The sequence below is a fragment of the Oncorhynchus kisutch genome, linkage group LG4 (assembly GCF_002021735.2).
Source record: "Oncorhynchus kisutch isolate 150728-3 linkage group LG4, Okis_V2, whole genome shotgun sequence".
Classification (NCBI taxonomy): Eukaryota; Metazoa; Chordata; class Actinopteri; order Salmoniformes; family Salmonidae; genus Oncorhynchus; species Oncorhynchus kisutch.
Window position 1 is genome coordinate 82,640,023 of NC_034177.2, and position 26,430 is coordinate 82,666,452.

General features: G+C 41.2%; 3 protein-coding genes across 12 annotated transcripts in view; all 3 read right to left on the reverse strand.

Moving 5' to 3' along the window:
• LOC109886522 (CMRF35-like molecule 1) overlaps positions 1–3,756 on the reverse strand; it is an 8,643-nt gene extending 4,887 nt beyond the window's left edge. For both annotated transcript variants that reach the window (XM_031823821.1, XM_031823820.1), the window contains exons 1-5: positions 3,613–3,756; positions 3,124–3,429; positions 802–1,137; positions 521–632; positions 5–93 (exon numbers count right to left, since the gene is read on the reverse strand). In XM_031823821.1, the coding sequence (XP_031679681.1) occupies positions 5–93; positions 521–632; positions 802–1,137; positions 3,124–3,429; positions 3,613–3,673 (904 nt within the window). In that variant the 5' untranslated portion in view covers positions 3,674–3,756. The remainder of the gene's footprint in view (positions 1–4; positions 94–520; positions 633–801; positions 1,138–3,123; positions 3,430–3,612) is intronic.
• Positions 3,757–5,809: 2,053 nt separating this feature from the next.
• LOC116374042 (polymeric immunoglobulin receptor-like) lies at positions 5,810–11,052 on the reverse strand. 2 transcript variants are annotated; one of them, XM_031823840.1, is made up of 6 exons: positions 10,802–11,052; positions 10,517–10,594; positions 9,930–10,262; positions 7,214–7,642; positions 6,937–7,000; positions 5,810–6,748 (listed from the first exon to the last, which is right to left on the reverse strand). In XM_031823840.1, the coding sequence occupies exons 2-6, from the start codon at positions 10,563–10,565 to the stop codon at positions 6,646–6,648; spliced, it is 978 nt and encodes a 325-aa protein (XP_031679700.1). In that variant the 5' UTR covers positions 10,566–10,594; positions 10,802–11,052; the 3' UTR covers positions 5,810–6,645. The 2 variants fall into 2 exon arrangements, with proteins under 2 accessions (XP_031679700.1, XP_031679699.1); XM_031823839.1 differs by having other exon boundaries at positions 5,811–6,748; positions 6,937–7,048; positions 10,802–11,038.
• Positions 11,053–16,987: 5,935 nt separating this feature from the next.
• LOC116374039 (polymeric immunoglobulin receptor-like) lies at positions 16,988–26,316 on the reverse strand. Of its 8 annotated transcripts, XM_031823822.1 has the most exons (11): positions 26,179–26,315; positions 25,679–25,984; positions 25,045–25,380; positions 24,764–24,875; positions 24,271–24,365; positions 24,018–24,058; positions 23,652–23,717; positions 17,962–18,036; positions 17,669–17,752; positions 17,358–17,417; positions 16,988–17,165 (listed from the first exon to the last, which is right to left on the reverse strand). In XM_031823822.1, exons 1-11 carry the CDS (start codon positions 26,234–26,236, stop codon positions 17,145–17,147), a joined length of 1,254 nt encoding a protein of 417 aa, XP_031679682.1. In that variant the 5' UTR covers positions 26,237–26,315; the 3' UTR covers positions 16,988–17,144. The 8 variants fall into 8 exon arrangements, 7 of the variants coding, with proteins under 7 accessions (XP_031679682.1, XP_031679685.1, XP_031679684.1 ...); XM_031823825.1 differs by lacking the exon at positions 23,652–23,717; XM_031823824.1 differs by lacking the exon at positions 17,358–17,417.
• Positions 26,317–26,430: the final 114 nt, after the last annotated feature.

Here is a 26,430-nt window from a genome sequence, read left to right on the forward strand (position 1 = left end):
TTACTATGCCTTCTCCACATATTCCACGTTACTAGGATACCAGCTTTCACCACCACCAACATGCCCAGAGAGATGAGTAGGACTTTCACAGACCTGATGACAACTTGAATTAATAATACAATTAAAATAGATCATTATAAATTGATCATTTGTGAAAAGGTAACAACTTGTATGATAAGTGGAACAATGATTTATCTATTCACATGTGTGGAAGTTGACCATGCAAATGAAGAGATGATATGATTATTATTGAGATTATTACTATACAAATAATGTTTTTTGTGTGTGTGCAACTTGTCCTTGCAAATGAGAGAGTATAAAACAATAATTCTGCTACTTCTCACAAGGCAACCACAGAGATGTTCTAACCAGGAGGAAGTGATAACAGTCTCTATATGCATTTAGGGAGGGTGTTTGGTTAGCATTAACTGTTGTAGTGTATGATGGAATTGTAATGTTTCTCTGAGTTCATATTATCTAACAACATGTGGGATCAAACATCTGAAGGAGTGATAATAACCTCTGGTGGACTTCCTCCATGTTCCCCTCAGCTCCTTGACTTGTGTTGTCAGTCTGAACAGGCTCAGCAGTTGGAGAGGCAGAGGGTTGTTGAGGGGTTGGATCTTGGGTTGCTGTGAGGTAAAACAACAATATCATCAATGAAGTTAATGGTAAACCAGATAGTCAGGTTGTATAGCAACATCACATTCATAGTTCATATTACAATTAGTTCCAGATGATACCAGTGGATAAAACAAAGTGAATCATATTGATCATAAAGTATGTGATTGATCTACTAACTTGAGGTCATCTTAGAGGTTCTCTGTGTTGCAGTTTGTTGACTGACAGTGATGTGAACAGGCATCTCTAGTTCTCCAACTCTACACCAATACCAGTCAGTGTTCACCATCTTCAGTCCACTCATAGTCACTGTAAAGACTGTTCTGTTGTTGGCATCACTAGTCCGCTTTAATGTCACTGATGTTCCATTTAAAGTCCCAGAAAACCCACTCACACAATCACCACCCATCCTGCACCACTTCATGTCTCCAGAGTTACTATAGTAACAACGGACAGTGACACTCCCTCCTTCTACTCCAGTCACTTCCTGTTGGTCCACATAGAGTTCTGGAGTACCTGAACACAGAGGTACAGACACCATATAAAGACCTCAGCAGCAGACCTTTATTTCTAGTAGGTGTATGACCTTTACACATAGTGTTACTAGGTGATATGGTGCTGCTTGTGGTAGACAACGTTGAAAGACACAATGCAGACAGCAGACTTGAAACAAAGTTTACACCAACATCTACATATAGAAAACATAAAATAGACATATACAGTGGGGCAAAAAAGTATTTAGTCAGCCACCAATTGTGTAACTTCTCCCACTTAAAAAGATAAGAGAGGCCTGTAATTTTCATCATAGGTACACTTCAACTATGACAGACAAAATGAGAAAAAAAATCCAGAAAATCACATTGTAGGATTTTTTATGAATTTATTTGCAAATTATGGTGGAAAATAAGTATTTGGCCAATAACAAAAGTTTATCTCAATACTTTGTTATATACCCTTTGTTGGAAATGACAGAGGTCAAACGTTTTCTGTAAGTCTTCACAAGGTTTTCACACACTGTTGCTGGTATTTTGGCCGATTCCTCCAAGCAGATCTCCTCTAGAGCAGTGATGTTTTGGGGCTGTTGCTGGGCAACACGTACTTTCAACGCCCTCCAAAGATTTTCTATGGGGTTGAGATCTGGAGACTGGCTAGGCCACTCCAGGACCTTGAAATGCTTCTTACGAAGCCACTCCTTCGTTGCCCGGGCGATGTGTTTGGGATCATTGTCATGCTGAATGACCCAGCCACATTTCATCTTCAATGCCCTTGCTGATGGAAGGAGGTTTTCACTCAAAATCTCACGATACATGGCCCCATTCATTCTTTCCTTTACACGGATCAGTCGTCCTGGTCCCTTTGCAGAAAACAAGCCCCAATCCACCCCCATGCTTCACAGTAGGTATGGTGTTCTTTGGATGCAACTCAGCATTCTTTGTCCTCCAAACACGACAAGTTGAGTTTTTACCAAAAAGTTATATTTTGGTTTCATCTGACCATATGACATTCTCCCAATCTTCTTCTGGATCATCCAAATGCTCTCTAGCAAACTTCAGACGGGACTGGACATGTACTGGCTTAAGCAGGGGGACACGTCTGGCACTGCAGGATTTGAGTCCCTGGCGGCGTAGTGTGTTACTGATGGTAGGCTTTGTTACTTTGGTCCCAGCTCTCTGCAGGTCATTCACTAGGTCCCCCCGTGTGGTTCTGGGATTTTTGCTCACCGTTCTTGTGATCATTTTGACCCCACGGGGTGAGATCTTGCGTGCAGCCCAGATCGAGGGAGATTATCAGTGGTCTTGTATGTCTTCCATTTCCTAATAATTGCTCCCACAGTTGATTTCTTCAAACCAAGCTGCTTACCTATTGCAGATTCAGTCTTCCCAGCCTGGTGCAGGTCTACAATTTTGTTTCTGGTGTCCTTTGACAGCTCTTTGGCCTTGGCCATAGTGGAGTTTGGAGTGTGACTGTTTGAGGCTGTGGACAGGTGTATTCTATACGGATAACAAGTTCAAACAGGTGCCATTAATACAGGTAACGAGTGGAGGACAGAGGAGCCTCTTAAAGAAGAAGTTACAGGTCTGTGAGAGCCAAAAATCTTGCTTGTGTGTAGGTGACCTAATACTTATTTTCCACCATAATTTGCAAATAAATTCATAAAGAAATCCTACAATGTGATTTTCTGGATTTTTTTTCTCATTTTGTCTGTCATAGTTGAAGTGTACCTATGATGAAAATTACAGGCCTCTCTCATCTTTTTAAGTGGGAGAACTTGCACAAGTGGTGGCTGACTAAATACTTTTTTGCCCCACTGTACCTACATTCCTCAGGTCAACTTGAACAATAATGGTAATACCAGATACCAGACACGGAACTTGTTACAAGGAAATGAAACGAGAACACCAGTCATGTAGTTTGTGAAAGCTGGTATTTCCGGAGAGTCTGATCCTTACTGAGAACTACCTATTCTACTTTACTGAATTGTAAGAGTTGCATGGATCTTACCTGGAGTGACAGACAGGTAGAGCAGTTGTATCATGCTATCTGGTCCTCCATTGATCTCCACAACACACCTGTAAGTATTAGAGTCGTCTGGCTCCAGATCAGTCATGATCACAGTGAAGACTTTCTGGGTGATGTCATCAGAGATTGACGCCCTATCAGTGCTCTTAGCATGGTCAGTGCGTACTACAGAGGAGCAATGAGCCCAACCATACCCTTTACACCAGTACTTCACGTGGTTTATGTAATACTGATCATAGCTACATGGGATGGTGATGGAGCCTCCTGTCTGAACAGAAACATGCCTCGCTGTGGACACATCAACACAAAACACATTCAGGTTTGAATACAATACAATCTGCACTGCAGAAAACAAAATCCCATTGCTTGTAAACTATAGACAGCTTTTTAATGATTGAGATTTATTACACAGTGTTTACGGTGAATTGACCCACTGGACTTCAGACCTTCATATAAACATGTTTCACATACCTGCTGAGACTCTGTAGAAGATGATGAAGAGGAGGAGGGGGAAGGAGACATGGTTAGCCATGTGAGGGTTTCAGTCTGCATGTAATATTAAATGGTACCTGAGCACAAATGTGTGTCAAGGACCAAGGCACCAGCCAGAATGACTCTACTTCCTAATGTCAGTACACTGTCTGTAACTCTCTTCCTGATTCTGTTTGTGTGTATATTCCCCCCTCAGTGGCAGCCAGCAACTAGTGCATCATATGGACTAATTTAACCTAAAACTAAACCTAAAATATATTTCAGCTTTCTCTAAGGGTTTTGGGACCAAGAATCACTACTATCCTCATACTACTCTCTACTGGAACATAGGTCACTAATGATTACAAAGACTTGATAATTGGGCAACATGCACCATATTTCCATTGGCAAAATTCTATATTTCACTATATATGAAACTATATGATAGATGTCCTACATATGCTAAAAAATGTAGTGATGGGTACTAGACCAAGACCTCCATAGACTCTCACTTTAAACCAGGTTCATTGTTCAGGGTCCACAACCCAGTCTGATGTGGTTTTACGTTCCACAAGAACAGACTCTTTCTCTCTCCCCCTCTATACAGGAAATGAACCCTGGTCATGTACAGCTCATAACTACAGATGTCCTCCAAGTGAAGGTGGTAAAGTTAGCTCAGGAAGCTGCATTACCAGAATGCTGCAAGTTTCAGCTAAACTCATTCCATGATGTCACGTTAAATGCTGAGCTGTACGTTCTGTTATTGGCTCCAACACAGCAAACTACTTCAGATACATCAGAATTGAACTCTCAAAACTACAGACCACAGTGCTCACATTATGTTATGACAAATTATCTTGAGAATAATAAAATGTCTTTGAAAATGTTTATTACAGTTTTTTAAATTACTTTGGTACTATTTTCACACTTGTGGAAACATTTCACAACGTTTAGTACAAAACAGATCCTCAAAAAGGACACACAAAATCACTCAGTAACTTTTTCCACCAAACCTAATCAGTATTTAATCTATAAACACCTTTCATATAAAGTAATTGCCCCTCACAATGCAATGCTCACAATACTTTACATATGATTCTCTTCTCACTTGTTGAAATACATTTGACCATGAGGTAATCCAACGGTGCTTAATGGTTAATCACTTAACCGTTTGGTAAACATAACGTTTTTAAACTGGTTTGTCTACTATATATGGATTTTGAGAAATACATAAATAAAATATGTTTGTATAGTATAAACATCTAAATGACATGTATAATACATAAAGCCAAGAGTGTGCAAAGCTGTCCTCAAGTTAAAGGGTGGCTACATTGAAGAATCTCAAATATAAAATATAGTTTGATCTCAACATCTAGTGACAAATTATCTTGAGAACAATAAAATGTCTTTAAAATGTTTTATTAGCAAAGCCTTTATATATTCCATTAAAGCTGGAGAAGGTAAAGACAGAATAGTTCTCCAAGGCTCTGATTCAACAAGGAGGCGATTTGTTACAGAAAACCAGACAACCAAATATCAACAATGAAACAACTCAAGAACTCAGGATTCATAAATGAACCAAAAACATTTCAATGTAACCTTGTTTTGTGTGTGTGTGTGTGTGTGTGTGCGGTTTGGTTTTACTATCCTTGTGGGTAAAACAAGAACCATTTAGACAAGTCAAAATTGTCAAATGTATTGGTCACATACACATGTTGAGCAGATGTTATTGCAGGTGTAGTGAAATGCTTGTGCTTCTACCTCCGACAGTGCAGTAATATCTAACTAAATGCTTGTGCTTCTACCTCCGACAGTGCAGTAATATCTAACTAAATGCTTGTGCTTCTAGCTCCGACAGTGCAGTAATATCTAACTAAATGCTTGTGCTTCTAGCTCCGACAGTGCAGTAATATCTAACTAAATGCTTGTGCTTCTAGCTCCGACAGTGCAGTAATATCTAACTAAATGCTTGTGCTTCTAGCTCCGACAGTGCAGTAATATCTAACTAAATGCTTGTGCTTCTAGCTCCGACAGTGCAGTAATATCTAACTAAATGCTTGTGCTTCTAGCTCCGACAGTGCAGTAATATCTCAGAAGTAATATTGAACAGTTTCACAACATACACACAAAATACTCATTAATGTAAGTAAGGAATGGATTAAGAATATATATACAAATATGTTAGAGCGACATTGGACTAAGATACAGTGGAATAGTATAGAATACATTATATACATGTGAGATGGGTGATGCACCATTTGGACATGTTGGGACATTTCGCCGGTCCCCACAAGGAAACATTATATTTAGCCTGAGGGGTTATGTTTAGGGTTATGGTTACAATTAGGGTTACGGTTAGAATCAGAATTAGTGTTAGGGGAAACAGGATTTTGAATTGGCTTACATGTTTTTGTACACACAAAGATTGTAAAACATATACGTGTGTGTTTTATCCTGAAGAAAGCTAAACATTTTTTGTGTACATGCCCCCCTCAGTGGAAGATAGCAACTATTGCATTTCAGCTTCCAGCTTTCTCCAAGGGCTCTTTGGGATCAAGAGTCACTGTTACCCTCTGCTGGAAAATAGGTCACTAGTGATTAAACAAAGACATGTATAGAATTAAGAGCACATGAGCTACAGAGATGGAGTGATGACATCCTTCTACCTCGAGATCAACCCTGGTCATAGACGCAGCTCAAAACCACAGATGTCCTCCAACCTAAACTGTTAGGTATCTCAGGAAGTTGCTGTACCACAAGGCTGCAGGTTTCTGGTAAACTAAGTCATGCTATGACATCTTGTTAAACACTTGTTGTCTCCAACAGAGCAAATAACTTCGATACATCAGAATTTCAGATTTTCATTCACGGAATTTGGTGACAGATGATCTTGATAACAGTAAAACATGTTTATTAGCAAGTAAATTAAATATTCAATTAAATGTGGAGAATGTGAAGAAAGTAAAGACATATCCCGCAATGAAAAATATGCAAATGCTAAATAAATGTAGTTTCTACTCTTCCTGTTTCACCTCAGAGTCGGGTTGCCCTGAACTTCACCACAGCAATGACGTTGCACAGGATGAAGAGCACTGCATGAACAGTTTTTGGAAGGTAGAAGAGTGTTCTCTCCCATCTGTAGAAGAACAACACTGCTTTGAGGACATGACACTCTGCAAATTTCAAACAGACATATGATGCATACCTGGGACATTTTTTAAAGTGATTTTAAAACAACACAATTCATTAATCCAATAATTGACATTTAAATAAATGACCTTTTTGCTTGTTGAGTACCGGTTAGAGGTGGTAGTGTACACTTACCCCTGGGCTACATGGTGTGTGTTGTTGACTGGGGCCTGAGAGGTGGAAGAGGAGACAGCAGGATCTACAGTTGTGGGTGAGGTCAGAGAGATGTCTTGAGTGGTCTGCTTGTCTGTCAAGGTGCAACAGTTTCCGTATGTAATTTACTAGTGTTGAAGTGACACAATTTCAGCGTGATATGGTAATGCTTTAAATTAACAAAATGACTTCAGTTGGATTCTGTGAATTTGAAAGACTCATTCCACTATTTTTGGTTATAACTGGTCTCATTACTTACTAATGATGGTGTCAGTCTGTGTTGTGGTCAGTTGATTAACAGTGGAGATGATGATGGTGGAAGAGGGGGTAGGAGTGGTGGTGGAGGCAGGTGTGGTACTCTGTGTTGTGGTCAGTTGATTGACAGTGATGTGAACAGGCATCTGTAGGTCTCCTCTGGAACACCAGTACCAGCCAGTATCTCCCATATTCAATCCATTCAGAGTCACTGTTAAAATGTGTCTGTTGTTGTGATCAATGGTCTGCTGTGATGTCACTGATGTTCCATCTAAAATCCCTGAATATCTCCCCACCAAGGGGACATAGTAGATACCCATCTTACACCACAACCACTTCTTAACCACAGTGTTACTATAGTAACAACGGACAGTGACACTCCCTCCTTCTACTCCAGAAACTTCCTGTTGGTCCACATAGAGTTCTGGTGTACCTGAACACAGAGGTGCAGACAAAAATTCACCAAGGGAGAAGCAACACATGTCATATCATAGGCAATGATGTACACTGATGAACAAAACATTAAGAACACCTGCTCTTTCCAATACATAGACTGACCAGGTGAATCAGGTGAAAGATACAATCCTTTATTGATGTCACTTGTTAAATCCACTTCAATCAGTGTAGATGAAGAAGAGGTGACAGGTTAAATGATTTTTAAACCTTGAGACAATTGAGACATGGATGTGTATGGGCAAGACAAAAGCTTTAAATGCTTTTGAAAACGGTATGGTAGTAGGTTCCAGGTGCACCGGTTTGAGTGTGTCAAGAACTGCAACGCTGCTGGGATTTTCACACTCAACAGTTTTCTTGTGTATCAAGAATGGTCCACCACCCAAAGGTTATTCAGCCAACTTGACAGAACTGTGGAAAGCATATGAGTCAACATGGGCCAGCATCTCTCTGGAATTGAGGCTGATCTGAGGTCAAACGGGGGAGCAACTCAATATTAGGAAGGTGTCCCTAATGTTTTGTGCACTCAGTGTATACAAACACTAGATTGATGATGCTATGTATTGGCCAATGAGAGGCTTTGAAGCACCTGTCTGCCATATTGGTACTCTTCAGAAGGAGCGGTCTTCAACAGGAATGATGGGAATTGGACAGTATTTCAACTTAATGTCTCAAAGATAATTAATGCATGTATTTAAAAACAAACTCCAGCTACGGTTTAACATTTCCTGTTGAGTAATAAAATCCCATGTGCACTTAAGGGTAAAAAAATGTTTCGATGAGTTGGTCTGATGGGAATCCGTGATGTCATCGGCCTCACCCTTGTGGGAACAATAGAGGAACGATGGACAACAAAAGAGGAAAGGTCCATCCCCCACTTGTGCCATGTCATGAGGATAGCTAGACCACCTATTGAGATGTGATAAATGAGGTGAAAAGGTGACAACTTCAATCAATTACCCCATCAGAACCCAAAATATACAGTTGAAGTTGGAAGTTTACATACACCTTAGCCAAATACATTTATACTCAGTTTTTCACAATTCCTGACATTTAATCCTAGTAAAAATTCCCTGTCAGGTCAGTTAGGATCAGCACTTTATTTTAAGAATGTGAAATGTCTGAATAAAGTAGAGAGAATGATTTATTTCAGCTTTTATTCCTTTCGTCACATTCCTAGTGGGTCAGAAGTTTACATACACTCAATTAGTATTTGGTAGCATTGCCTTTAAATTGTTTAACTTGGGTCAAACGTTTCAAGTAGCCTTCCACAATATTCCCACAATAAGTTGGGTGAATTTTTGCCCATCCCTCCTGACAGATCTGGTGTAACTGAGTCAGGTTTGTAGGCTTCCTTGCTTGCACACACTTTTCCAGTTCTGCCCACAAATGTTCTATAGGATTGATGGGATTTGTGATGGCCACTCCAATACCTTGACTTTGTTGTCCTTAAGCCATTTTGCCACAACTATGGAAGTATGCTTGGGGTCATTGTCCATTTGGAAGAGCCATTTGTGTCCAAGATATAACTGATGTCTTGAGATGTTGCTTCAATATAACCACATAATTTTCATACCTCATGAAGCCATCTATTTTGTGAAGTGCACCAGTCCCTTCTGCATCAAAGCATCCACACAACATGATGCTTCCACCACCGTGCTTCATGGTTGGGATGGTGTTCTTCAGCTTGCAAGCGCCCCCCCTTTTCCACCAAACATAACGATGGTCGTTATGGCCAAACAGTTCTACTTTTGTTTCATAAGACCAGAGGACATTTCTCCAAAAAGTACGATCTTTGTCCCCATGTGCAGGTTTGGGAACTCTTTTTTTTGTTGCGTTAGGCATATGAAAGTGACAATACTGTGACTTAACAAAAATATTAACATTAGGTTGTGATTTAGAATTCATTATGCATGTCTTATGAATGTGTTATGACGTCCTTATGTAGGCACCCTTCATAATAAAGTGTTTCTGTTCTCCACAGTGTAACAATGTATACCTACAATATAAACCCAATCCATATTTACATTGTGTCTGCCTGTATGTATAACCATGTAAATGCATTGTATTTAGAGCCTTAAAACAGTCTTCCCCAAATCAATAGCTACATAGCTGTGTCATACTGAACAAATTAACCAAAGGATGATGGCATGTGACCTGCAAGTATTACTATAGTGTATAAAAGACAAGACCAAGTTGTACTCTCTAAGTCAGCTCTCTATGATGATCAAACACAGTGTGATTGAGGAGAGGTATGGAGGGCTAACCTGTGGTGACTGACAGGTGCAAGTATGTACTTTGATCTCGTCCTGCAGTCTCCACAGCACACCAGTAATACCCAGAGTCCTCTGGCTGCAGATCAGTCATGTTAACAGAGAAGATTCTTCGGGTGACATCATCAGAGATGGACACTGTCCCAGATATCTTTGGTTGGTCCGTGCGTACAAGAGCAGAACAAGAATTCCAGTAATCTCCTTGACACCAGTATTTGACATATTGTATGTATCTCTGATCATAGCGACATGGGATGGTGATGTAGTTTCCTGTCTTCACAGACACCTTACTCACAGTTGACACACCGTATGCTCCTGCCTGAGTACCTGCAGACACAGCAACAGAAAACACTTTTAGACTCCTTTCGGTCGACTGATAAGGTTGTCTACCAATTACCCATTCAGGACACCAGTAGGAGTGAGAAGTGCACAACATGGCTGGTATGGCCGGGATGAGTGTGGGCTCAATATATAAGCTAATATTTTGTCTTCAGGGTTTCAGCATAGCCAGTACCTGACTTCAAGCAGCAATGCACAGAAACATGAGACTTTATCAATTCATCAAAACATTTTACCAGTACCTGAGAGTCTGGAGAAGATGACTAGGAGGAGGGAGAGATGAGGAGCCATGTGTGGTATGTCTTTCTGTGTGGTACAAACTGTACACAAATGTATGTGTCAAGGGAAGAGTCACCAACGACAATGTCTCCTATACACATCACTGCCTGTCCCTTCTTTCTGCTTCTGTTTAAGTGAACATGCCCCTGATTGGCTGGTAACAATACATTATGTGGATCAGTCAATACAACTGATAGGATTTGATTTATTCAAATTAATTAATTCAAATTCTTTATTTATGTACTTACTTGATGTATTTTTTCCCCAATAAAGTTAGACCAATATCTCCACAGACCAGACTTAAAATCAGCTTCAAAGTAAACCAATGATTAGATCTACCACGATACAGTCTGTGATTTTAAGGTGGTTACACAAAATTCAGATACGAAGCCTCTCTGTCTTAAAAGACTAAAAAGGAATAGAAAAAGAAACAATAAACATTGTCTGTGTCGAGGAAATAAACCCTGGTCATAGATGCATCTCAAAACCACATTGTCCTTTAAGGTAGCTCATCAGCAGTAGCTCAGGAAGCTGATGTACCACAAGACTACAGGTTTCAGGTTAACTCATTACATTACATGTTGATAAAACAGTTTACCTCTACTGTAGGGTTGGTTGACCCTGCACTACTAGAGTGGAGGCAGCGGGTGGTGTGGAGTTACTATTGGTTTATTTTACAAGAAGTTTGTGGACGCTCATTTTTCTTGCTCGCTAATTAATGAGCCTTCCTTAAATAAATCTATATATCAAACAATATATTTTCTGTGTGATTTCTTCTTTTTTTCGTCAACATTTCCATCGCAACTTAAAATCCCATTTAGTAGGTGCTAGGACCTGGGGGAGGCTGCTGGCGCTCTAGTGACTGTTATTCTTCAGGAAAGATGGCTGACAAAAATTGATTTACACTTCTTGCACCAAAGTATGTTAATCTCTAGGAGACAGAACGCGTCTCCTTCCTGAGCGGTATGACGGCTGCGTTGTCCCTTGGTGTTTATAATAATAATATGCATATATTAGCATCTGGGACAGAGTAAGAGGCAGTTCACTCTGGGCAAGCTATTCATCCAAAAGTGAAAATGCTGCCCCCTATCCCAATTAACTATGTACCCATTTAATAACCAGATCTTCATACAAACTTGCTATGCCGAATTCTTGCCGCACAATCGAACATGCTGCCATATGCTTCCAGCACGCCCACAAGCGAGTCACAAGGGGCGGCCTAAGCTGCATGCAGCAATTTACTGCTATGTAGTGTACATGCACAGTTAGGCCTACTTGTAGCTAACATTTAAGTTAACCTTAGCTACTTCTGTGGCTTGAGACTGCTAGCTAACAATAAATGGAACGGAGGGAATATGCCAGACCCCCCTAAAAGAGGCTTTGCCCCCCTATCCAGTAATCTCTAGTGACGTCCCTGGGCTAAACACTGCATGCGTCTTTACCAAAGGTTCATTGCCACGTTCATGTGCTTTCGGAGTTCTGTGAAATTCCTAGTTCTGACTGGGTAGTTTCACTTGAATGACCCTCCAAGTCGGAATTACAAGAGGAAAATTTGAAAATGTTGCTGCCTGAGTTGCTGAGTTGTGACGTTTCACCACTGACCTAGGAACATTTTCAACCAAAAGATGACAACAAATCTGTTTTTGACCACTACAGCCTCATCAGTATGTAATTTGTAATGTAATTAGATTGACCATATTGTCAATATCAAGGTAGTAAACTCTTACTGGTTGAAGAATTGTTCTGACCAAATCACCAAATAGCACATGAATGAAACAAAGTCGTATTTCCGACACCAAAAATGTGAAATTTTGACAGGCACATGAATGTAGGATTTTTATTTTTTATTTAACTAGGCAAGTCAGTTAAGAACAAATTCTTATTTACAATGATGGGCTGCCCCGGCCAAACCCGGACGATGCTTGGCCAATTGTGCACTGCCCTATGGGACTCCCAATCATAGCCAGATGTAATACAGCCTGGATTTGAACCGGGGACTGTAGTGACACCTCTTGAACTTAGATGCAGTGCCTTAGACCACCGCTCCACTCGGGTCATCACTAGATTCCATACCCAGAAAGTCCTTAATCCCACCCATTTCTACATTTGATCTTCTTAAAATTAGATTTTAAACTTGACTTTATCCCTGACCTAACCACACTGTTAAACTTAACCCTAACCTAACCACACTGTTAACCTTAACCCTAACCTAACCACACTGTTAACCTTAACCCTAACCTAACCACACTGTTAACCTTAACCTAACCACACTGTTAACCTTAACCCTAACCTAACCACATTGTTGACCTAACCTAACCACACTGTTAACCTTAACCCTAACCTAACCACACTGTTAACCTTAACCCTAACCTTTAATAAGATGTGGCTACGGAATCTGACTTTGTGGCTGTGGAATCTGACTCTGTGGCTATGGAAGCTAATGGAATCTACTTATCATGGTCTGCCCACGTCTCCGGTTCTGGGACGAGCTCAACCCCAGCCTTTAAATTGCCATAGCCCCTCCTACAGAATCCTTCAAATTCAATTTAAAAAAACAATACATTCAAAATTACAAATAATATTCAAAATGACTTAATAAAAGGTGCCATAAATTAATCAAAGTAAATGTTGATGGATACCAACGTAGGGAACTTAAACAGTAACCTATGATAAATGCCCCACTGTTAATAACCCCCCTCCCTCATACTTTAACAGATTTGGTTTGAACCCCGGGAACTCCTTTACATGTGTCCTTCAACTCTCCACTTGGGTTCATCATTTATTTTGGGCAGACAGAGACCAGGACACGTGAGTTTTCAATGGCGTCCACAAACAGTTCTGATTTTGTATATAGGTTTATAACTTTTATGAAACAGCACAGTTGGAAAATATATGGCAAATATAAATCAACACTGAGATAGATGGGAGGGGTAGAGCGGAGGGGTAGAGGCAGTGGCGTGCCGTGGGCCTGGGGCCTGGGCCTTCAGTGAAGTCCTACACAGTCCCACCCGAATTAATCCACCTCTTATTACCATCATTATGATGCCATGGCTCTAGACACTATACATTTAGACAGAAACGCAGTATAACCAGGCGTTGCGTCACCTTGAAATGTACATTTTTATTCAGAGAATTGAAGAGGAAGAGTACAATTCCTTTTCATTGTGCAGCTTCGTTGCCCTGCGCGCTTGTTCGTTGAGCTGTAGATCCACTCGGGTGTCCCCAAAAGTTTTCAAAAGCACCATTGCTTGTAAGTGCCCAGCCGTACTTTGGTGTCTCGTTGCTGCCTTGGTTAGACAACTCAGGTTTGCAAAGCCAGTGTGGCTCCAAACACCAAATTGATCACTTGCAAATAATAGGCATTCCCAGCAGTACAGTTTGCAGTGCTTCTCAGAGCCTGTGAGCCATTGATATCGCTCGTAGTTGGAACTTTGAAAGTGGCGAACGAACCCGTTTCCCGCCTGTGACAGGCTTTGTAGCGTCGGCGTCGACCTCTCCTGACAATGTCTAACTTTTCTTGATAAGTTTGTCTTGAGAATGGCGTTATAATTATATCTTCGACCAAATCGATATCTTCTCCTTCCGCCATTGTGGGTTGAAAAAACAGCTTAGTAGTACGCAAATTAATTTGTTTATCAATTTCAGTTTCCTAGTTCTGAGACCTGCCCATAGGACCTGCCTCTCAATATTGGTAATCCAATCAAAAGACGTGCACGCACTACGCCTGCTAGCTGGCTCCTGTGTAACACTGGAGCCAGCCAGCAGGCGTACAATAGCCAACTCTAAAGCTGATTGGTTGTCAATAAATTTTAATTTCCATTCACTTTAAGCTACTAGCGCCCGCACTGTTGATTCTGAAGGCCTGAGGGCAGATTTTAGACCCCTGGCAACACATGATGGCTGAATATGATTGGATAAAAGATCTAACATAAAGACCAGCCCTCCAAATCTCAACCTGGGGCTGGAAGCAGTGCAACCAAGAGGAAAGCTATGAAATGAAGAGTGTAACTCTTACTCTGGGGAATAATTTAATACATATTTGTGGGAAAATATATTTAAATTGTTTTTATATTGTGATGATGTTTAGGCCAGCAGAGAAGGCGTTGCTGGCCCTGACGGCCAACCACTGGGTAGAGGGGAGGGGTAGATGGGAGGGGTAGAGGGGAGGATTAGAGGGGAGGGGTAGAGGGAAGGGGTTGAGGGGAGGGGTAGAGGGGAGGATTAGAGGGGAGGGGTAGAGGGGAGGTGGTAGAGGGGAGCTGAAGGACTAAAAACAAACAAAATACAACTAATGTCAAATATACTGTGACAGTAAAATGTATATAGTATGTAAAAGCTGGATATAGAAGCCTAAGTGTTGTTGTCTGTGTGTGTATATATATATATATATATATATATATATATATATATATATATATATATATATATATATATACAGCAATGTATATATTTACAAAATAATATATGGGGGATTGAAAATGATGCAGACAATTACCCCATACCTAAAAATAAATAAATAAAGTGATCCCCAATAAATATAACATGATTTACAAAATAAAATCTGCTTCTGTGTAATTCCTACAAACAGTTGCTATAAATAGATGTAACAATTGCATTGAACCCTCAATGTCCATTGTTTAATATATATACACTGCTCAAAAAAATAAAGGGAACACTTAAACAACACAATGTAACTCCAAGTCAATCACACTTCTGTGAAATCAAACTGTCCACTTAGGAAGTAACACTGATTGACAATACATTTCACATGCTGTTGTGCAAATGGAATAGACAACAGGTAGAAAATATAGGCAATTAGCAAGACACCCCCAATAAAGGAGAGGTTCTGTAGGTGGTGACTACAGACCACTTCTCAGTTCCTATGCTTCCTGGCTGATGTTTTGGTCACTTTTGAATGCTGGCGGTGCTTTCACTCTAGTGGTAGCATGAGACGGAGTCTACAACCCACACAAGTGGCTCAGGTAGTGCAGCTCATCCAGGATGGGACATCAATGCGAGCTGTGGCAAAAAGGTTTACTGTGTCAGCCAGCATAGTGTCCAGAGCATGGAGGCGCTACCAGGAGACAGGCCAGTACATCAGGAGACGTGGAGGAGGCCGTAAGAGGGCAACAACCCAGCAGCAGGACCGCTACCTCCGCCTTTGTGCAAGGAGGAGCAGGAGGAGCACTGCCAGAGCCCTGCAAAATGACCTCCAGCACCCCAAATGTGCATGTGTCTGCTCAAACGGTCAGAAACAGACTCCATGAGGGTGGTATGAGGACCCAACGTCCACAGGTGGGGGTTGTGCTTACAGCCCAACACCGTGCAGGACGTTTTTCATTTGCCAGAGAACACCAAAATTGGCAAATTCTCCACTGGCGCCCTGTGCTCTTCACAGATGAAAGCAGGTTCACAATGAGCACATGTGACAGACGTGACAGTCTGGAGACGCCGTGGAGAACGTTCTGCTGCCTGCAACCTCCTCCAGCATGACCGGTTTGGCGGTGGGTCAGTCATGGTGTGGGGTGGCATTTCTTTGGGGGGCTGCACAGCCCTCCATGTGCTCGCCAGAGGTAGCTTGACTGCCATTAGGTACCGAGATCAGACCCCTTGTGAGACCATATGCTGGTGCGGTTGGCCCTGGGTTCCTCCTAATGCAAGACAATGCTAGACCTCATGTGGCTGGAGTGTGTCAGCAGTTCCTGCAAGAGGAAGGCATTGATGCTATGGACTGGCCCGCCCGTTCCCCAGACCTGAATCCAATTGAGCACATCTGGGACATCATGTCTCGCTCCATCCACCAGCGCCACGTTGCACCACAGACTGTCCAGGAGTTGGCGGATGCTTTAGTCCAGGTCTGGGAGGAGATCCCTCAGGAGACCATCCGCCACCTCATCAGGAGCATGCCCAGGCGTTGTAGGGTGTTCATACAGGCACGTGGAGGCCACACACACTACTGAGCCTCATTTTGACTTGTTTTAAGGACATGACATCAAAGTTGGATCAGCCTGTAGTGTGGTCTTCCACTTTAATTTTGAGTGTGACTCCAAATCCTGACCTCCATGGGTTGATAAATTTGATTTCCATTGATAATTTTTGTGTGATTTTGTTGTCAGCACATTCAACTATGTAGAGGAAAAAAGTATTTAATAAGAATATTTCATTCATTCAGATCTAGGATGTGTTATTTTAGTGTTCCCTTTATTTTTTGAGCAGTGTATATAATACATTTTATTATTGCAGTACAGTAGTTATTATACATAGTAGCTGTCTATACTAAGATCTTAATACACGTTTGATCATGATTAGTTACAGGCATAGGACATTAAACTAGATCAATAAGATCATGATGTAAGAAATAAGAGACAAGGGGAAAGGTGGTGAAACATAACTAATAACAGAAATGTGATGATAATCAGAACAAACACAGCAGACTGCCTTCAGTAGTTTATTACACTAAAGGATAGAGGTGTCTTCCTGGGATGGGTTAAGAGGTATGACAGAATCATATTGGAGGCAGATAGATGTTGTGACACAGGAGAGGGGAGTGTTCTGTCCTTCCAGTAAAAGGAAGGTCTTCTCAGTCAGTCACTACTGTGCTGCTGCTGCCCTCTGCTGGAGAGGAAGTGAAACATTCAGTCACAATCTGCATTGTGACGCTTCCACTAGATACAGATCTAGGATCAGCTTCCCCTCCTCCTAAAAGAGGATGTTTAGTACACATAGTAATGTGGTGTTGTCTGTATCTTTGTTGAGAGATCAGCATCGTCTGGAACAACAGACAGAGGAGACACCAACACTGACCTGTGTGGTCACCTGTAGAGCTAGTGAGCTATAGACCACATTATCATCTGGTTCTGCTGACTACAGAGGAGGAACAGGTAGAGAGGTGAACAGGGACAGTTCTGTCATGATGGAGATACACTATGAAAACACACTTCTCTGTGAAATTAAATGTGGAGACAGTTATAATTGTGATATGCAACATAAAGGTGATATATTAGGCCTACAGCTATAATGGTGATGTAACAATGACTATATTAACACTGAGGAAACAATCACCTACTGTTGTTTCTGATAATACTAGCTGTGGAGAATCAGTAGAACAGCTTTACCTTGGTCTGTCCTTTTAGTTGGGTCTTGTGCTGGAGGATGACAGTGCTGTATGTGACATCATCATCAGCTTCAGGAAATGGATCCTGTTGGTAGGGAGACACCCAAATAACAAAAATGTGTTGTTATACTGTTATATAGTGTACATTTACCTATTGCTTGTTCCAAGACAGAAAGTGATACTGGAAATACAATTGTTTTCTAAACAGATGCATATTTGCCAAGGCTATGACGCTTCATGAGTAACAGCAATAATGTTGTCTAAGAGCCGAGATGCTTGTAGCCATAAGTTGACCTTCTCTTCTGTCCTGAACTGATCAGGCATCACAGTGCTGTACATCACGTCATGGTGGCTCCCTGGGTTTGGGCTCTGAGAAATTGACAACACAGAAGGTAAACATATGGATACACGCACAGGAAAAGAGAGAGTACACTAACTTCAGATACTCAGCTCACACTGCAGAGATGGAGGTGAGAGAGAGAGAGAGAGAGAGAGAGAGGGGGAGAGAGAGAACCACAGCTCACACTACAGAGATGGAGGAGAAAGAGAGAGAGAGAGAGGGGGGAGAGAGAGAACCCCAGCTCACACTACAGAGATGGAGGAGAAAGAGAGAAAGAGGGAGAGCTAGGCAGAGAGAGAGAGTGAGATAGAGAGAGAGAGAGAGACATCCCAGCTCACACAGCAGAGATGGAGGAGAAAGAGAGAGAGAAGCCCAGCTCACACTGCAGAGATGGAGGAGAAAGAGAGAAAGAGGGAGAGAGAGAGAGAGAGAGAGAGAGAGAGACATCCCAGCTCACTCCGCAGAGATGGAAGAGAAAGAGAGAGAGAGAGAGCTAGGCAGAGAGAGACAGTGAGATTGAGAGAGAGAGAGAACCCCAGCTCACACCGCAGAGATGGAGGAGAAAGAGAGAGAGATATTCACTTTATATATTATCTACCTCACTTGCTTTGGCAATGTTAACACATGTTTCCCATGCCAATAAAGCCCTTGAATTGAATTGAATTGAATTGAGAGAGACAGAAGCCCAGCTCACACTGCAAAGATGGAAGAGAGAGAGAGAACCCCAGCTCACACTGTAGAGATGGAGGAGAGAGAGAGTGAGTGGCATAGGGAGGAGAGAGAGAGAGAGAGAAAGAAAGAAATCCCCAGCCCACACTGCAGAGATGCCAAAAATACTTTCACCCTGCCACCAAACATCAGTTGATTGTAAGCATTTTGCGAGACAATGCCTCAAAGCTAATGTCTACCTGACCGACTATTCCAACCTGGACTTGAACAGCGTTTATGACCAGGTCCACCTCTACAAAGCAGCAATCCCAACTTTCTCCAGGACCCTGAAGGACGTCACCCTGAACCGTACCCCCAGCAACTCACACAGGAGGAGCAGAGTAACGGACTCCCCACCCAGATTAGCGAGACACCCTCCCAGACCTATAAGACCCCCTCCTGAAAGACCTGCACTTAGAGAAGCCATGCCAAGATGACCTACACCCAGACCACAGCATCACCAGCCACATCCCAACCAGCTAAGACTCCCCCAAGCAAAACCTGGTCACACCCTTTATAGGTAACCCCCATTTCAGACCTATGCCCCTTCTGCCCACCCCATGCCCCCCACCCCTGTGGCAAGGACCTCAACATGACAGCAGAACATAAGCCCAGGCCATGAGCAGAGCAACAGACCCAACCACCACTATAACACCCTCCCAAGCCCCAACCTGCAATCTAAGAGGTACAGTTGAAGTTGGAAGTTAATATACACTTAGCTTGGAGTCATTAAAAATAATTTTTCTACCTCTCCACAAATGTCTTGTTAACAAACTATAGTTTTGGCAAGTCGGTTAGGACATCTACTTTGTGCATGACACATGTAATTTTTCCAACAATTGTTTACAGAGAGATTATTTCACTTATAATTCACTCTATTACAATTCCAATGGGTCAGAAGAATACATACACTAAGTTGACTGTGCCTTTAAACAGCTTGGACATTTCCAGAAAATAATGCCATGAATTTAGAAGCTTCTGATAGGCGAGTTGACATAATTTGAGTCAATTGGAGGTGTCCCTATGGATGTATTTCAAGGCCTACCTTCAAACTCAGTGCCTCTTTACTTGACATCATGGGAAAATCAAAAGAAATCAGCCAGACCTCAGAAAAAATTGTGGACCTCCACAAGTCTGGTTCATCCTTGGGAGCAATTTCCAAACGCCTGTTCATCTGTACAAACAATAGTACGCAAGTATAAACACCATGGGACCACGCATACCGTTCAGGAAGGAGATGTGTTCTGTCTCCTAGAGATGAACGTTCTTGGTGCGAAAAGTGCAAATCAATCCCAGAACAACAGCAAAGGACCTTGTGAATATGCTGGAGGAAACAGGTACATTAGTATCTATATCCACAGTAAAACGAGTCCTATATCGAAATAACATGAAAGGCCACTCAGCAAGGTAGAAGCCACTGCTCCAAAACTGCCATTAAAAAACAGACTAGGGTGTGGAACTGCACATGGGGATAAAGATTGTACTTTTTGGAGAAATGTCCTCAGGTCTGATGAAACAAAAATATAACTGTTTGGCCATAATGACCATCGTTATGTTTGGAGGAAAAAGGGGGAGGCTTGCAAGCCGAAGAACACCATCCCAACCATGAAGCACGGGGGTGGCAGCATCATGTTGTGGGGGTGATTTGCTGCAGGAGGGACTGGTGCACTTCACACAATAGATGGCTTCATGAGAAAGGAACATTACGTGGATATATTGAAGCAACATCTCAAGATCAGTCAGGAAGTTAAAGCTTGGTCGCAAATGGGTCTTCCAAATGGACAATGACACCAAGCATACTTCCAAAGTTGTGGCAAAATGGCTTAAGGACAACAAAGTCAAGGTATTGGAGTGGCCATCAAAAAGCCCTGACCTCAATCCTATAGACAATTTGTGGGCAGATCTGAAAAAGCATGTGCCAGCAAGTAGGCCTTCAAACCTGACTCAGTTACACCAGCTCTGTCAGGAGTAATGGGCCAAAATTCACCCAACTTATTGTGGGAAGCTTGTGGAAGGCTACCCGAAATGCTTGACCTAAGTTAAACAATTTAAAGGCAATGCTACCAAATACTAATTGAGTGCATGTAAACTTCTGACCAACTGGGAATGTGATGAAAGACATAAAAGCTGAAATAAATCATTCTCTACTTTTATAATGTCATTTCACTTTCTTCAAATAAATTTGTGTATAACCTAAATTGGTACATAACCTAAAACAGGGAATTTTTACTAGGGTTAATTGTCAGGAATTGTGAAAAACTGAGTTTAAATGTATTTGGCCAAGATGCACGTAAACCTCCGACTTCAACTGTACGTATCAGATGCTCAACATGCTCTGCTCACACCTACTGTGATGGTCCGGGCCTAAACGACTCAAAAACAACCCTAGGCACTATGGAACACAAATCTTTAACTATCTCATCCTGGAATATACACGGTCTGAGGTCATCTGGCTTTGGCCTAAAGAGCAGGAACCCAGACTTCATCAAAGAAATTGGAAATATAGACATTGTCATCCTACAAGAAACATGATATAAGGGAGACGGACCCACTGGTTGCCCTCTAAGCTACAGAGAGCTGTTAGCCACATCCATCAAACTATCAGGTGTCAAACAGGGAAGAGACTCAGGGGGTATGCTAATTTCGTATAAACCTTCCATAACAAAGCCATCACCTACAAATCAATTATCTTCAAGAAGAGTCCCCTCAGCAAACTGGTCCTGGGGCTCTGTTCACAAACACATACATACCCCACAGAGCCCAAGGACAGCAACACAATTAGACCCAACCAAATCTTGAGAAAGCAAAGATATTATTACTGTCACACCCTGACCTTATATATCTCTGTTCTATAAATAATGGTTAGGTCAGGGTGTGACTAGGGTGGGTACTCTAGTGTTGTATGTCTAGGGTTGTTGTATGTCTAGGGTTGTTGTAGGTCTATGGGTTTTTGTATTTCTATGTTGGCCTGATATGGATCCCAATCAGAGACAGCTGTTTATCATTGTCTCTGATTATGGATCATATTTAGGCAGCCCTGTTACCCACTTTCTGGTGTGGGATCTTAACTGTGTGTAGTTGCCTGTCAGAATGATATTGTATAGCATCACGGTTCGGTTGTTATTTTGTTAGTTTGTTCGGTGTTCAGTCTTTTAATAAAGAGAATGTACACATACCACGCTGCGCCTTGGTCTCCTTCATACGATGATTGTGACAATTACTTGACACATTGTTAAGAATTTACAAAATACTGAGCAAACTAGAATGCTATTTGGCCCTAAACAGAGAGTACACAGTGGCAGAATACCTGACCACTGTGACAGTCTGAAAATTATGGAAATATTTCACTATGTATAGCCTTGCTTTTGAGAAAGGCTGCCTGAAGCAGACATGGCTCTCAAGAGAAGACAGGCTATGTGCACACTGCCCACAAAATGAGGTGTAAACTGAGCTGCACTTCCTAACCTCCTGCCAAATGTATGACCATATTTGAGACACATATTTCCCTCAGATTACACAGACCAACAAAGAATTCGAAAACAAATCCAATGTTGATAAACTCCCATATCTAGTGGTTAAAATACCACAGTGTGTAATCACATCAGCAAGCTTTGTGAACTGTTGCCACAAGAAAAACCTTTCCAACATATATTTGTGTATTTATTTTCCCTTTTGTACTTTAACTCTTTGCACATCATTTCAACACTATAGGTGGCAGGATAGCCTAGTGGTTAGAGCATTGGACTAGTAACTGAAAGGTTGCAAGTTCTGTGCTGCTCCTGAACAGGCAGTTAACCCACTGTTCCTAGGCCGTCATTGAAAATAAGAAGTTGTTCTTAACTGTAAAAAATGTATAGACGTAATATGACATTGGAAATGTATTTTGGAACTTTAGTGAGTGTGATGTTTACTGTAAATGTCATGCCCCCCCCCCAAAAAAAAAGTAATTTAATTGAGTTAGGAGAGAGAGAGTGTTAGTAATTTTATGAATAATGACTAAACAATATCTACGTTTAAATAGAACTAATTCAACTCTACCCTGTTTTATTATATCTGATTAATAATGTTAATTCATAAGGAAGGGATTGTGCAGCATGAAACAGGGGGTAATTAAACATAATAAATACCATTCCAGCTGGGTTGGGGAGGAATGGATTGTGGGTTTTTAAGTAAGTAAAGAGGGTCGTTAACCTGTGGTTGTACCTACTCAACTTCGCTCTGGGATGTTTAGATAAGGCAGCGAGTGTCTCCCTAGGTTTTCCATTATCTGGAACTGTCTGCTGAATATTGATAGACGAAGGTGAGATTTCAGAAGTTAATCTTGATATGGTTTGTGTCTGGAGTGAGTGAGCTAGGGGGTTGGAATAAACCTTTGAACCTGTTTTGCCTTGGTCGATAGGAGGAAGGATATTTTATAACCTATGACGTCACATTTTGTATATAAACTGTTGTTCGTGGTTCCATGGCAGCGAGCTCCGAGAATAAATACTATTATCTAATTTTGATAAGACTGGTCTCTATCTATTTTATGCAAATAGGAATCTTACAAATTCTTATAAAATAGACTGAGTGAATTTAATTAATGAACACATATAGGAATTATGAAATTCCGATGACATTGAGAGAGAGAGAGAGAGAGAGAGAGAGAGAGAGAGAGAGAGAGAGAGAGAGAGAGAGAGAGAGAGAGAACACCAGCTCAAACTGCAGAAATCGAGGACAGAGAGATCGAGAGAGAGAGAGAATAAGAGAACAACAGCTCACACTGCAGAAATTGAGTAGAGAGAGAGAGAGAGAAGGAGAGAGAGAGAGAGAGAGAGAGAGAGAGAGAGAGAGAGAGAGAGAGAGAGAGAGAGAACCCCGGCTCACTGCAGAGATGGAGTTATTGGTTCTAGTCCAAGATCTCCACAGAAAAAGACCAGTTTTATTCCGTTTGTACCTGCTGTGCTATTTTTCTGGTGTTGGTCACTGTGCTGTATGTAATGTCCTGCTCAGAGTCAGCAGACTGCAAATAAATAAATAGCAAAGAGGAACAGGACATGTCTATTTACCACCTAAACCACCGTTTTTTTTCAGATGTATGTTTAGTGAACTGACAATTTCCTGTTATCTGTCTTTTTAACATTGTTTTTCAACATATTGAGCACTGTAAGAGATTGGGTTCAGTTAGAATATGGGACCTTTTATGTCAACTCATTGATAATCAACTGAAGAAGTAACGCTGGAGTCAAATGGTAGATGATCCCAAATCAAGAACAGATTTGCAGATGGTTGAAAATAATAAAATTAAAGAAGTGTATCCTACCACTGAGTTGTTTGTTGTCTGGTCCTTGGCCTTATTGTCCTCTGGAATAAAGAGAGGGAGATGTCAGTAACTTCTGAGTTTGTTATAGTACAATAATACCTCTGAATGGGTTTCTTAAAGACAATTCCTCCAAATGTTTTCTGTCATTCAAGATGAATCACAGTCAAGAAATATACTGTTGGTCACAATACCAATACATTTAGTATTTTCTAAACTATTCTCCTTTTTATATTCACATAAAATGACTATTTACTATGCCTTCTCCACATCTTCCATGTTACTAGGATACCAGCTGTCACCACCACCAACATGCCCAGAGAGATGAGTAGGACTTTCACATCTATGGACCTGATGGATTACATATACGAACTTGAATTAAAAATACAATTAAAATAGATCATGAAAATTGTTAATTTGTTGTATGCACTTGTTGTGATACATGGAACAATGATTTATCTGTTCACATGTGTGGAAGTTGATGATTATTATTGAGATTATGACTATTTATTAAGTGTGCAACTTGTTCTTGCAAATGAGTGAGTATAAAACAATAATGCTGCTATTTCTCACAAGGCAACCACAGAGATGTTCTACCCAGGAGGAAGTGATAACAGTCTCTATATGCATTTAGGGAGGGTGTTTGGTTAGCATTAACTGTTGTAGTGTATGATGGAATTGTAATGTTTCTCTGAGTTCATATTATCTAACAACATGTGGGATAAAACATCTGAAGGAGTGATAATAACCTCTGGTGGACTTCCTCCATGTTCCCCTCATCTCCTTGACTTGTGTTGTCAGTCTGAACAGGCTCAGCAGTTGGAGAGGCAGAGGGTTGTTGAGGGGTTGGATCTTGGGTTGCTGTGAGGTAAAACAACAATATCATCAATGAAGTTAATGGTAAATCAGATAGTCAGGTTGTATAGCAACATCACATTCATAGTTCATATTACAATTAGTTCCAGATGATACCAGTGGATAAAACAAAGTTAATCATATTGATCATAAAGTATGTGATTGATCTACTAACTTGAGGTCATCTTAGAGGTTCTCTGTGTTGCAGTTTGTTGACTGACAGTGATATGAACAGGCATCTCTAGTTCTCCAACTCTACACCAATACCAGTCAGTGTTCTCCATCTTCAGTCCACTCATAGTCACTGTAAAGACTGTTCTGTTGTTGGCATCACTAGTCCGCGTTAATGTCACTGATGTTCCATTTAAAGTCCCAGAAAACCCACTCACACAATCACCACCCATCCTGCACCACTTCATGTCTCCAGAGTTACTATAGTAACAACAGACAGTGACACTCCCTCCTTCTACTCCAGACACTTCCTGTTGTTCCACATAGAGTTCTGGAGTACCTGAACACAGGTAAAAAAAACAAGAATTCAGAGAAGAAAAAAGTGCTTTTACAACAGGCTCCTTACAAATTCCTTCAAGCTGCATTCTGTGATTGGTACATCCATTGTTGGTCTTTTAAATTCATAATAATTATATATAGTCATTGATTCTTGAAGAATGTAACTATCCTCACAATCTTAGTTCTGTTACTCCATCATGACACAAAATATAATCTTGTTTTAACTACATGTACAGTATAGCTCTGTCTAGGAATGATTCATTCTACTTTACTAGATACAAGCAGTGAAGGGATCTTACCTGGAGTGACAGACAGGTAGAACCTTTGTATCATGAAATCTGTTCCTCCATTGATCTCCACAACACACCTGTAAGTATTAGAGTCCCTTGACACCAGGTCAGTCATGATCACGGTGAAGATTCTCTTGTTGATGTCATCAGAGATTGAGGTCTTACCACTGCTCTTAGGATGGTCAGTACGTACTACATAAGAACATACATCCCAACCTAAGCTTTGACACCAGTATTTCACATGGTTGATGTGATTCAGATCATAGCTACATGGGAAGGTGATGGAGCCTCCAGTCTGCACAGACACATGCCTCGCTGTGGACAAATCAACACAAAACACATTTAAATTAGAGTTAAAATGTAATAGAATCTTTATACAGGAAACATTTAAATATCACATTAATCCAACACTTGAAACAGATTGTTCATGATTGAGATTGATTATACAGTGTTTAAAGTGAACTGACCCAGGGGACTTCGCCCTTAATTCATAGAAATGTGACCCTTACCTGCTGAGATTCTGTCGAAGATGAGGAGTAGGAGGAGGAGGGAGGGATGAAGAGCCATGTGAGAGTTAGAATCTGCCTCTTATGTTAAATGGTACCTGAGCACAAATGTGTTTCAAGGACCAAGGCACCAGCCAGAATGACTCTACTTCCTAATGTTAATAGACTTCACTGTCTGTAACTCTCTTCCTGCTTCTGTTTGTGTGTACATTCCCCCCTCAGTGGCAGATAGGAACCACTGCAGTATATAGACTA

Excerpts from the sequence above, each read along its gene's own strand:
- LOC116374042 (XM_031823839.1), bottom strand. The coding sequence starts at position 10,565 with ATGGCTCCTCATCTCTCCCTCCTCCTAGTCATCTTCTCCAGACTCTCA. Across the intron at positions 7,643-9,929 it reads GCACCTGTCAGTCACCACAG|GTACACCAGAACTCTATGTG; the intron begins GTTAGCCCTCCA and ends CTCTGTGTTCAG. Across the intron at positions 6,749-6,936 it reads ACACACCATGTAGCCCAGGG|ATGGGAGAGAACACTCTTCT; the intron begins GTAAGTGTACAC and ends GTTCTTCTACAG.
- LOC116374039 (XM_031823822.1), bottom strand. The coding sequence starts at position 26,236 with ATGGCTCTTCATCCCTCCCTCCTCCTCCTACTCCTCATCTTCGACAGA. Across the intron at positions 24,059-24,270 it reads GAAGATGTGGAGAAGGCATA|AGGACAATAAGGCCAAGGAC; the intron begins GTAAATAGTCAT and ends TCTTTATTCCAG. Across the intron at positions 17,418-17,668 it reads AACTAAAAGGACAGACCAAG|TCAGCAGAACCAGATGATAA; the intron begins GTAAAGCTGTTC and ends CCTCCTCTGTAG.